General features: G+C 44.3%; 1 protein-coding gene across 1 annotated transcript in view; it reads right to left on the bottom strand.

Moving 5' to 3' along the window:
• Nucleotides 1-13140, bottom strand: part of MTHFD1L (methylenetetrahydrofolate dehydrogenase (NADP+ dependent) 1 like) — a 190611-nt gene that overhangs the window by 47414 nt on the left and 130057 nt on the right. The window contains exons 25-26 of the mRNA XM_047733489.1: nt 7754-7861; nt 5035-5187 (exon numbers count right to left, since the gene is read on the bottom strand). Of these exons, the coding sequence (XP_047589445.1) occupies nt 5035-5187; nt 7754-7861 (261 nt within the window). The remainder of the gene's footprint in view (nt 1-5034; nt 5188-7753; nt 7862-13140) is intronic.

The raw sequence follows: 13140 nt of genomic DNA, 5'->3' as shown, positions 1-13140 counted from the left end.
TCATGGCACATACTTCGCTTACAGGATAATATTTTTATGTCACGCAATTTATGCCACATGATTAAAGAGCCCTTGTAAATTACAGAAACTTAAAGACAATATCAAAACAATGTGACCAGAAGACAAAGACCACCTACTAGATTTCTTTTGGCCCAAGATTGTTTTGGAGAAATGTAATAAGCTATTAGGTTTATTGAACACCATAAACCACAAGCTTTGAAAGAATTTTGGAAACATAATGTAACAGGATAATCTGTAGAATACAGGGTAGGAAAATCTTGAAGACAATCTGCTCTTTTCTTCCCACATCAAAGATCTATATTCGCCAAACTATTTCTTACAAGGAGATGCACTAGGGAGTGATGAGCTGGGCAAGAATCTTGCACTATTTTGGGGCTTTCAATAATAAGCCAGAAATAGGGGCACCTGGGTGGCTCAGTCATTAAGCATCTGCCTGGGGCTCAGGTCATGATCCCAGGGTCCTGGGATCGAGCCCCACGTGGGGCTCCCTGCTAGGTGGGAAGCCTGCTTCTTCCTTTCCTATCCCCCTGCCTGCTTTCCCTCTCTAGCTCTGTCTCTGTCAAATAAATAAATAAAATCTTAAAAAAGTAATAAGCCAGAAATGATATATAAGTACGTCACTAAAGAGAACCAAGATTACAGATGGCACTTAGTAGGAATGAAGACTTATTTTATGAAAGAAAAATCAGCTAGAGCCAGATGGGAAACACTGAATGAGGTTAGTGTGGGAGCAAAGGCCTCAGAAGTCCGCAAGCTGAGTAATCCTTATACTGGGTGTTTCCATCCAAACAGCTCGGGGAAGTGAAACGTCCTGGCGAAATGTCTCTGGCAGTTAATGGTATTATTATCATATTGTCATCTCGTGTAGTAAGTCAATAGAATATGATGAAATATTTAAATGGCAAAAAACATCGGCCTATAAGTAAAGATGGTGGGGGAGGGGAGGTTAACCAGTCCATTTTTCTTACCAAGCTAAATGTGGAGGGGGAAGACCGAGCTCCCCAGCATTTCACCACATGGTCGCTCCACGTCAGCAGATGCTGGGGCTGGAGATGTTTATTGTTGGAGGACAGACTTGTTTTTTTTGACCTTTCCCCCTTACAGACCTACTGGGGAGCCAGAGGATGCTTCTCCTTTGTTCTCCAGTCCACAGCCTTCTGTACTTGTAGGGTTTCTTTTGCTAGGGTGTATCGGAAGACCCATTAGGGAAGGACTTGAGCTCATTCACCTCCACGGGGTGGTATGAGGGACTGAGAGAATGAATGGACACCGCAGGAAGAATGAGAGCGGCCTCTGATTTTGAGGCTTGAGTTTGGGCTTTCCTTCTGGAGCGGACAGATACGTGTTTCAAAAGTACTCTAATAAGCACACGTGTCGTGATTTAGAGTAAGAGTGACTCATGATGCTAGAATTTTCCCACCTGCAGGAACCAGCCCCTCCGGTGTCCCCATTCCCCTTTCCCTCGGTCATCTCGGCAGGAAATTACTCCACTGTGTCTCCCGCACGGGTGATGAATGTTAGAAGCATTTCAGCAGACTGTGGCAGGGGCCAGAATGGGGTCAAGTAAAAGTAAATACCAGCCCTTATTAGGCGATCCTGGCCTCCCAACGGTGCATTTGCCCTGATCCATGAGCAACTTCCCGCTGGCATGGAAAGCCGACCTCTAAGGCCACCGCCTCCACGTGACCATGACCGTTTGCTGACCTCCAGGAACTTCTTTAGTCAGACACCACTTCCTCCCTGGCTCCTCACACTGGATTGTCTCACTGATGTTCCTGGACTTGCCCTGAGGCGGGGGCGCCACACGGTGGCAGAGGGCTCTCTTCGGGACACCCCGTACGCCCACGGCCATCCCCCAGGGACGAATCCACACCGCTTTCCTGCATTCAGTGTCCCACACAGGCAACAGTGGTAGCTCTAGAATTCTGGTGCCCCAGAACGGCTCTCACATGTGGATGCAGTGGTGCTGGGATGGGAGAAGACCCACGGCATGTGTTTGTTTAGTGACCAGAGGATTGTAAATTATATGATGATTTTTATTTAATGACTATTAAACGCTCAGAACTATTGTTATTAATTACCGGTTACTAATTTTTTTAAAAGATTTTATTTATTTGACAGAGAGAGAGAGAGAGATCACAAGTAGGCAAAGAGACAGGCAGAGAGAGGGGGACGGAAGCGGGCTCCCTCCTGAACAGCAGGGCTCGATCCCAGGACCCTGAGACCATGACCTGAGCCGAAGGCAGACGCTTTAACCCATGGAGCCACCCAGGCGCCCCAACTTGTTCCTGATTTTTATACCAAACCATTTTCTTTCTAATTCAGTTCCATCTACTTCTACTAGCTGTAGGCTGCCTGAAGTGGAAGGCTTCAGGGGAAGTTCTGGCTTCTGGGGAGTTGCCAGAGTGCTGAGCACAACTGCTGTATGCACACTCGTTGAATGAATGAATGAATGAGTAAATGAATGAATGAATTTGTTGGGTGAGCTACTGTGGGGTTCGGAATCTGTGGGGGATAGAGCAAGACAGGATAGATTTGGAAGGAGGCTGATTTTCTCCTCAGTTCTGCACCCCCCTCCCCGGGCACGGCCCCCTGTCTCTCGGTCTTCCAGTCTCTCTGGGCTGCGCTCTCATTCCTAAGCAAAGGCCTTCACTGACCAAAGCTCAGGAGACTTTCAGCACCAAGGAGTTGCAATCACTGAGCCCCTTCTAAGCAATATAAATGCAAGCTCTTGTCACTATCCATTTTTGTTAACTGAGGTATAATTAAGTTATACTCAATAAAATCCATCCTTTTTAGGTGTGTAGGTCTTTGAGTTTTGACAAAGGTATATAGTCATGGAACTATCACCACAATCAAAATAATCAAAATGGAGTATTTCCATCACCCCAGAAAGTTCCCTTGTGCCCATCTACAGTCATGCCCGTCCTCCCTTCTGGAAACGTCATTCAACACCCATAAAATTTCAACCCTTCTCCTGGTACCAACACTGTTGCTACACCTCCCACAGACTCCTGCGGGATTCCCTGGTCTCCCCACTAGACCTTCGACGGGGCCTCCCACACTCCTCGGAGGGCTCTGTAAATGTAGACATTTTTAGAGTATTGTCCATTACCCTCGTCTCGTTTCTGTTGTGCTTATCCTTGCATCTGCCCTGTTCAACACCTGCCTTTATCTATGTTCTTAAAACTCTCAAGGCCTTCCTTCCTATTGCTTTCCTCTGAGTGTTGTGCATTCTGTCTGTATTTCTAACAGACCCATACACCACTTTATATATCCCGTTAGCCCTCGCAGTTCTCCACATCCAAGCCAGACTTATTTCCGGCTCTGTCCATCTGCCTCCTGCCATGTTCCTTCCAGGACTGACGGCACCATCATCCCAGGCAAGCTACAAGTGGCCCACCCCATGGCCCCACGTGTAGGTGGCTACCCTTACATATGTCTCCAAGTCACCTCTCTAGCTGTATTAGCTTCAGTGATCCCAGTGTTGACTTTGGTGAACTCTGGCTTCAACTGGTATTTCCCTGGCTCTGGCTCTCAGCCCTTTGAACATGGTCCATCGGCTGCTAGAGCTCTTTTTCTAACATAAAAATCAGATCACTTTCTTCTTCTTATTAAAAAAAATACAAAATCCCAAAACAAACACCAGAAACTGTCTGACAGTGACTCCGCAGTGTGCACAGGAGAAAAACCCAAGTGCCCATCGATGGTAATAAAGTTCTGGAACAGCATGGCCCTGTCCTGCTGTCCCAACATTTCTCAGGCTCCCTACCCTGTCCTACCCCAGCCACACCGGACTTCTCTGGGTCTGGCATGTACTTTGGTGCCCTTGAGTTGAAATTCAGTGTTTCTCTAGGTCAGAGGTTGAGGCTTTTATGAAGCGTTCTCGACTCCCTTCTTCCACATACCCTCCTCTCCCTCCTCAGTCAGAAGCTGCTTTTGCTGCTCCTGTGCAGAGTGCGTTCGGAATGCCAATACCACACTTTCTAGATGCCTCTGTGGGGGGCAAACCTGTGCTCCTCACATGCCTCTTGGCATCTCCACGCCTCAGATGCAATGAAGAATTCCAGAAATGCTTACTGAAAACATTTTGCCCAATATTAGTATGTAAACATCAAGGCAAAAATTCTGTACGTTTTCTGTACTTTTGCTTACCCATGCTTAGTTACACCACAACAGAGCCACATGGCTTATTAACATTGTTCTAATGTTTCCTGCTTGGACTTGGATTGACCTGTGACAACGACAGTAAGGATCTTGACGACTTAGAATTTTTTTGCTCTAAATCTAATCCAGGAGCTCTCCAAGGATGAGAAGTTGGATTTTGGCCACTGATGGTTACCAATGGAAGGTAAGGTGTGGCCATAATGAAGCGTTTTATGTATGAACCCCAACATCATCAATTTTAAGTGCTTTGATAAATTTTCCCATCTTTGGTATCTCCCTTCCATCCATAAAAAAACTGAAATAACATAATTATCATCCTATACCAATGCAATCCCATCACACTGTTAAAAATGAACTCATTGAACTCGCTCATTTTCTAAGGCAGAGCTTCCCGCTTAATGTGCTGCAGAGGAAGGCAGACGGTGACACGGTGACTTTCCCAGCCTTGGGAGTGTCTGACATGAGCAGTCACCTCCATTTTTCCGACCAGAGTAAAATCTTATCATTTTGAGTATAATAAAGTGAAAAATGTCCAGAGACAGTAGACTAAGCCATGCCACTGTTTGAATATCAGACTGAATTATACCAAGTTATTCTCTTCTGAGTTCTATGAGGGGAATCAGTTTTATGACTCAAGAGATCCCGAACACCTGATCTTAAAAAAAAAGAAAAAGAAAAACCCAAACCATGACGGTAGAGGAGTTTTATACGGCAGCAGAGAACATTTAGAAAAATAGCAAATACTATGACTTCCCAACACCTGATTTGCAAAGCGTAGGCAGAACATAAGGATTTAAGGCATCGCACAGCACAGCCTGGGGAAGGCTTTTGGAGAATGTCACTCACCGTTCCAACCAAAGGGTAGATGAACCCCGCGCCTATGCTGGCCCGGACATCACTGATGGGCAAAATGAAATCTCTGGGTACGCCTTTCTTATCAGGCTGGTGAGACAGAGAAAGGTGGGTCTTGGCCATGCAGATGGGCAAATTTCCAAATCCCTGTGAGAAAGGAAAGGAAATGTGTTCACTGAGCACGAATCAGTCTCCTGCATGTGTTTGACTTGTAGCACACACCGTCCCTGAGGCTCAGCATCGGCACGTGCCAGGTGCTGGTTCGCTGAGCATGAAGATGGGACGAACCCTCACCTCCACGAGAACGTCCCGTGGTTGAGGGTGTCTGTTATTTATTGTGGAGAATTCTCCTTAAGGAAGGTGGAATGAAGTGTGTGTTTGGGAGGAAGTATGGCTATTTTCAGGCAAAGTAGAAGCAACAGCAGCTGTCGAAACTATTTCCAAGGATATTAATATCTGGGGCTCAGCAAGGTAATCTGGAGAAAGGTCCAGAATGAGGCTCTCAGTCACGTTGTTCACTCATTTTTGGGAGCCGTCAGGAAGCAAAGGGTCCCTTTGTGTTGGTTTATGAATCATGGCTATTTGATCTGTGATTACATTATATGAACGAAGATGAGGTCACTTTTTAAGCCTCTTATTTTTAAGGACCAAAGGCAATGTCTGACCCAGAGTTCCAAAGGTGAAAGGGCAGAAGTCACATGTGGGTCTCACAAAAAGGACAGTGTCCTCGCAGCCTGGTTCCGATTAAAGGGTACAGAGTGTCCCTTTAGAGACTTTGTTAATTAATGGCAACCACATACTGGACACATAACTTTTAAGGAATATTCCCTCAGTAGACAGGGATAAAAGGAACACAGTCTTCAGAGGTAACAAATGTAGACTTTCTTATGATTCAGTTTAAAAGTATTTGGACGATTTTAGGATATTTTCATTTGGGGGATGGGGCTATTCTTTTTTTGAAATGCTGGAACACTCTCATCTAATGATCAGAATTCTGTTGGGGGACAATCACAACTGCTCTACAGAAATGGGAGCAGGAATTTCGGGTTTCAGAGATCACTCGAGTGAAAAAATTTGAATTGATGTAGGTTTCCAATTTAGTGTTTTGCCAGTATAGACATTTTAAAAAAAGGAAAAAACAGTATGGTATATACTAGCAACATATTAGTTCATATAAAAGTTTTTAAGACTAAAAAAAAGGGAATAAGCTAATGTTAGAATAAATAATAGTCCTTAAATATTATTAAAAACTCGTGAAAAAAAATACTTATGACAAGGAACTTACTTTACTCATTTCATTACCACATGAGTGAAATTTCACTGCGGACCCAACCAATGTTTAGAACAATTCTGGGAATTATTTATTTTGTAAAGATTTATTTATTTGAGAGAGAGAGCGCGCGCATGCACACATGTGCATGCAGAGGGAGTGGCAGTCAGAGAAGGAGAGAATTTCAAGCAGACCCTCCACTGACCGTGGAGCCTGATGCAGGGCTCGACCCCATGACCTTGAGATCATGACCTGAGCTAAAATCAAGAGTCAGACACTTAACTGACTGAGCTACCCAGGTGGCCCAAGAGAATTATTTATTTTTTAAAAGCACAAGCTGAGGGCATATGTGGAAAATTCTAAGAAAAAACAAGTTACTGACCATTTTACCAAACCAGGGAGAATATGCTGGCCAGCACTGGTAGTATTTAACATAATATCAAATACAATTTACAAATAGGACTTAGGAGTTGGGAATTTTAAAAAGTAGATCAGTGCTACTCCTAATGAAGCTCTTGGAAGTGCTTTGATTTCTATACTATTGTGGCAAACGGAGGGGGCATTTGGGGCTTGAGGTCGCTCCGATGGGGGTAGCCGAACAAGCTGCAGTGGATGTAGTTTCTGAAACAGGATCATTTTTGGACCAGACTCAGGCTGCTGAGTTCCGGTCATCTTCAAGCTGCTTGCCGATCTGCCTCTGTCACTCTCTAGAGGTAGAAGATGACCAAACTTTCACCTTTGGTGAACAATCTCAACACCAAGTCATGAACCACTTGCATAAAAAAAGGAACACTGAACACCCCTGTCTTTAAATGCTGCACAATGACTTGCCTTCCCTGGAACTCTGTTAACATTTTTAAGGCAGTAAGAGCCCTGCAATGAAGAGGAAGCACTACAGATCATCCAGCCCTGACGCCACAGCCACACATCTAAGAAGTTCAATGTTTCTGGCTAAGCAGGAAGGACTAACCACCAATCATATGTCACAGATACGACCCCACCCATATCAGACACTTTGTAACTGTATAAGTCAATGATGTATCCATCAGAGGGCACATGCCCTCTCTATCGCGTTCTATTTATAGTCAACAAACTACCCAAGGATGTTAATTCAATTTTTGTAGACCAAGGAGATTAAGCCACATTCAGCTGGTGAGACTTTTAACAGTCCTCACATCAAGGTGAGTATTTTTTTTTTTTTAAGATTTTATTTATTTCTTTGACAGACAGAGATCACAAGTAGGCAGAGAGGCAGGCAGAGAGAGAGGAGGAAGCAGGCTCCCCGTTGAGCAGAGAGCCCGATGCAAGGCTCGATCCCAGGACCCTGGGACAAGACCTGAGCCGAAGGCAGAGGCTTTAACCCACTGAGCCACCCAGGTGCCCCCAAGGTGAGTATTTTAAGAGTCTGAGGAGGATTTTTTTCCCCTGAAGTGTAACTTTTACCTGTTGCGTGTAACGATCTATTTTGGACTGTGCCTCAGGAGACAGTTCGATATCTTTGGCTCCATACACAGTCTGCGCAATGGTTCTTATCTTTTCTACAATTGGGAGCTGCAAAAACAGAAATGACACCAAAATCGTTAATGTTAATCTGGTTAAAGAATTGCGGGAAAGCTTAATGAGCTTTTCTGCAGTCGTTAAAATTTCCTACCAGATTTTGTCCTCAACAGCCCCGGCACTGGAAGCAAATACTCTTTCCTCTATCACCCTTAAAGTATGAAGAAGTATTAAGAAGCTTTAGATGTTCAGTTAACCCAAAAGCTGCTTATCTAGTTAATCATTTTTATCTATTGCATTGTTTTTTTTTTTTAAATGTACCTTATACTGTAGTTATACAAACAGGAGCCTCCTAAAACAAATACTTACATGCTGGTGTTTAAGTATATTTTTTTGTGAGTAGGAATGGGCTGATAAATGTTTTTTTAAGATTTTATTTATTTATTTAGAGAGAGAGAGCAAAGAGCACGCACCGGGGCGGGGGTGTGGGACAGAGAGAATCTCAAGCAGACTCCATAGAGCATGATGCTGGGCTCAAACTCATGACCCTGAGGTCATGACCTGAGCTGAAACCAAGAGGCAGATACTTAACCGACTGAGCCATCCAGGCGCCCTGGAATGGGCTGATGTTAAATGTTGATGTGATGACTTTAATGGGAAATCAGAGGTTGGACCTAGTGTCACTTTAGCAAATTATGAGAAATCATGGAGGCTGGGAAAGACTCCAAGAAGGCTAGATATGGGCAAATGAGTGAATGGGGTGGAAAGAAACAGCCTTCCATGATGCTGGACGGGAAGCCCGGATACGGACAGCTGGTAAAATACTGCAAATGATTTGGAGAAACAACAGTGGTTCATTCGGAAAGGGATATGCCATAGATAAAGTGACTCTTATTTATGCAAATCATTTGACAAAATCATTCATAATTTCGCTGTGCAGAGAACATACAGAGGCGTCATGCAGTTAGTGGATTTACTGTTTGCAAACAGCTGTTGGACCAAGTGCCCGCTGGTGGAATGAATGCCAACCAAGGGGCAGAAATCTTCCATGGTCTACTCCAAAACGTTGCCCATTAAACACAAACTCGACTAGCTCCCTGCCCTCAGCTTATCTACCTTCCATCTCTCTGAATTTGGCTATGCCAGCGACCTCATTCAAGTGGAATCAGACAACATTTGTCTTTTTGCATTTGGGTTATTTTAGTGAGCATGAAATTCAAGGTTCATCCACGTGGTGGCCTATGTCTGAATTTCCTTCCTATTCCATTGTACGCATCCACCATATTTTTTCTTATCCATTCATCCACCAGTGGGCACTTGTGTTGTCCCTACCTTTTCACTGCTGGGAACGACGCTGTGATGAGCACAAGGACAAATACCTCCTTGACACCAACTTCCAATTCTTTAGGGCATTCAGAAATATACATTTTTTGTCTCTGACTAATGTTTATTTGAAAGTATTTGGGGAATTTCAAGCAGGTGCCAGACTGACTTTGTGAGCTGTGTAATTATGTTTTTTAAAATTCCCAGAGGAAATCTGCCGCCACCCAAACATGACAGATGACCCAAACACAAGGTGTAGAAGAGCAGAAAAGCGCCGGCTGCATGAATCCTGGCTGAATGTTTTGTTTCTCCTCCTCACCTTCAGATGCCAGACCTCCACGCTTCCCAACAAGTACTTGTATCTGCTGCCTGTTATTCCAGACTTTTGATGCTCTGCCCCCAGTCTTGCTCTGCCTGGAGAAGATGAGGGTGCTCCCCTGAGAGCTCTGGCAGGTGCACTGCTGTCCATCGTGAGTCTAAGAGATGCACCCCCCCACTGCCCGGTGTGCGTCCTGCAGCCCCGTGCTGGATAAATCAAGTGATCGGCGGACACAGCTAGACATTCCAAGACCAAACCCCTTACCGGACTGCTACTGCAATTCTTCTTTTTCATTCACGTGTACAAGTGAATATAAATAAAAAGATGATCTTGGTTAATATATCTTTTGTTTTTAATATAAAAATTAAAAATTGCCCTGATAAGGCAGCTCCCATCGCATACGACATATTTATATTATGTCCGTAGGCAAGGGACTTCCTGCTGTGCCTCTGCTCGCTTTGGGGGGGACGTGCAATCATTGAAGAAAAAAAGAAGAGCCAAGCTCACCCCAATGATCTTGATCTGAACATGATATTCACTTATACTGCTTTGTTCTAAACGGCAGTTTTTAGAAAGCAAACAAAGTGGTAAAATAAATTATGAATGCCCATGCATTAATCACTCCTGGCTTTCCCTGACTCTGTAAGTATTTACCAACTTCTTCGTTCACCACATCGTTTGTCCTCCCATCCCTAAGGTCTAGGAGAGTGGCCTGCGCGCAGCAGGCGTTCCACAAACCTCTACCGAATGGCTAATGTACACCGATGGCAAGCACTTTCAAGGTGTTACGACAGGCGAAGGACTTTGGGCACTTCTGGAACAATGCACTTCGGAGGCGGTGGGGACAATGACACATCACGTAATTGTGACCGAAGAGTGTGTGTGATAAAGCTCTGCATAAACACTACCACGAAAGACAGAAGATGGCGCAGCACAGGGGACGGCAGGGAAATCAGCAAGAGCTCCTGACATGTACAGAGGTAGTTGAGTCATGCCTGAAGGACAGGAAAGGTTTTAATAAGCAATGAAAGGAAAGGTTATTCTACACAAAGGGAAAGGCAGACGTAAAGGTGTGAACGGCCACACACGGTGTCTTCTGGAAATAGGACCGTTCTTTGTGTACTATGCACAATCGCTTAACATGTTAATAAGCCCCTTCACAAAGTCTGGTGTTGATGCTAATATCTTTGATCATTTTTGAACTAGTGTCATGTTAAATCTTCATCTTCACCAAGATCATAACTCTGAATATATTCTACATTTATTCTCTCTCAGACCTCTTGAATGTATATTTAAGAAATGGAAACACTCTGGAACAGAGGTGTCTGATGGCAACTTTCTGTGATGGTGGGACTGTTCTCTCTCTTTTTAAAAAATTTTTATTCGAGACAGAGAGAGAAAGAACGAGCAGGGTGAGCAGCAGAGGGAGAGGGAGAAGCAAGGAGCCTGATGCAGGACTCGATCCCAGGACCCTGGGATCATGACCTGAGCCAAAGGCCGCAGCTTAACCGACTGAGCCACCAGGCGCCCCTATGATGGTGAGAATGTTCCATATACATGCTTCTCAGGTCTAGTAGCTGGCAGCCCCGTGTAGCTACTAAGCAGTTGAAATGTGACTAGTGCCACCGAGGTCATAAATTCTTAATTTTAGTTAATTTAAATAGCCACCTATAACCAGTCGCTACGGTACCGGACAGAACAGATGTGGTAAATAACTCTGCCCAGTTGTTATATTGCTGCCAACCTCCTGCTGAGTAGGTACACCATAAAATAGCTGAGTGACATGGACTTGGAGGATGTAGTGACCTCACGCTTCATTATATTCATTTTGTAGCTATGGGGAGCCTGGTTCATAGAAGTGCAGTTGGTCAAAGTTAGATAGCATATCTTTCTTAAGTCTAGGAGACTGGCTAGAATTATTAAATTATTATTTTTAAAGATTTTATCTCTTTATCTGAGAGAGAGAAAGTGAGCAAGAGCATGAGTTGGGGGGAAGGGAGAGGGAGAGGGAGAAGCAGACTTTCTGCTGAGCAGGGAACCCCCCCCCCCCACCATGGGACTCGATCCCAGGACCCTGATATCATGACCTGAGCTGCAGGCATATACTTAACTGACCAAGCCACCTAGGTGCCTCTATTAAATTACTGAAAACCTGTTTTTTAGTGAAATAAAACTGGTCTACAAAGTCCAAAAAAGCAATTACTTGCATTTTTAAAATGTTTTTTCATGAGGAGAATATGCACAAAAAGAAAGTGAAATCGAACAAAGCTAAAATAGAACAAAATTTAAAACAAGAGTTAAAAGCGAAGCTTCTAGAATCAAAGGAAATGAGGCGTGAAGGTATTACAATATAGTGGCGTCTCATTTTACTTGGAGGTCAAGTTCTAAAGTCAGCAGCCCAGGGGGTCTCTTAGAAGACCCATGAAATCGCTAAGCAATAAATACTCTATCAAAACTCTAGAGTTTCTTAAGCCCACGACTGTTGAAGGACTGGAACACATCGTTGTTTCTTCTGGAGCCACACGGAATGTTCTACTGTTTTACCAAGGCCATAGACCGGAATTCGTATGTTAAGTGATCCTGGGGATTAAGGAGTGCATTTGTCATGATGAGCACGGGATGTTGTACGGAAGGGTTGAATCACTGAACACATCTGAAACTAATATTACACTGTTAGCCACCTGGAATTTAAGTAAAAACTTAAAAATTAAGTGATCCTATGCTGTGATACCAGCAAAATGTATTCCAAAAGCCCACAGTATGTTTAAAGAGAAGGGTCAATGAATAAATGTGTTGGCTGAACAGAAATCTCTGGACCCTATGGTAATTATGTCAATTCATATTTTATATTTTATTTTTTTTAAGATTTTATTTATTTATTTCACAGACAGAGATCATAAGTAGGCAGGCGAGAGCTGCAAAGAGAGAGGGGGAAGCAGGTTCCCTGCTGAGCAGAGATCTGATGCGGGGCTCAATCCCAGGACCCTGGGATCATGACCTGAGCTGAAGGCAGAGGCTTTAACCCACTGAGTCACCCAGACACCCCCGTATTTTGTATTTTAAATGAGGCATGAATTTTAAATGATCTACAAGTCAACAGCCTTTCTGGTACTTCGAATGAGAGTGTAATGTGAAACCATCGATATTCAGTTACCCTGAGCGCACACAAGGTATCAGGGGCTCCTTGGGACAGACCTCAGTGTCACGGGAGCAGTGCTCTTACTGAGAGCAGACCCTGTATCTTCGAGAAAGCTTGTCCCTGGCTGAAAACCAGCACGTCTGAGCTACTAAAGGTGTACATGCCGCCTTCCGTGAGTCGGCTCACTGAGCAGCTGTCCCGGCTGGCTCCTTGGCTCAGGGGGACAGGTTAGCCCAGAAGACTCCTGGAGGAACCTCGTTCTCCTAAGGCAACTGGGGTGTGTGGTGGATATAGCTGGGATCAGGGAACAGAGAGAATGCCCATCACCAAACAGTCTCTATTTGTCTGTGTCAAACGATGACCCTGAGGAATCCACATGGGTGATCTCTTATACTCTCAAGCAGAACGGAACAGCAATGCCAAGAAAGGGATATCAGGAACAGGTGATTGTGACCCAAGTGAGGAAGGAATGGATGGGGTCTGAGCATGTGGCTTTGTCAACTAACACACACGGTGTATTTATGGCACATGTGTTGGTTTTCTTTCTGCAAA

This window comes from Lutra lutra, chromosome 6 (assembly GCF_902655055.1).
Source record: "Lutra lutra chromosome 6, mLutLut1.2, whole genome shotgun sequence".
Lineage (NCBI taxonomy): Eukaryota > Metazoa > Chordata > Mammalia > Carnivora > Mustelidae > Lutra > Lutra lutra.
This window is presented reverse-complemented; position numbering and strand designations above follow the sequence as displayed.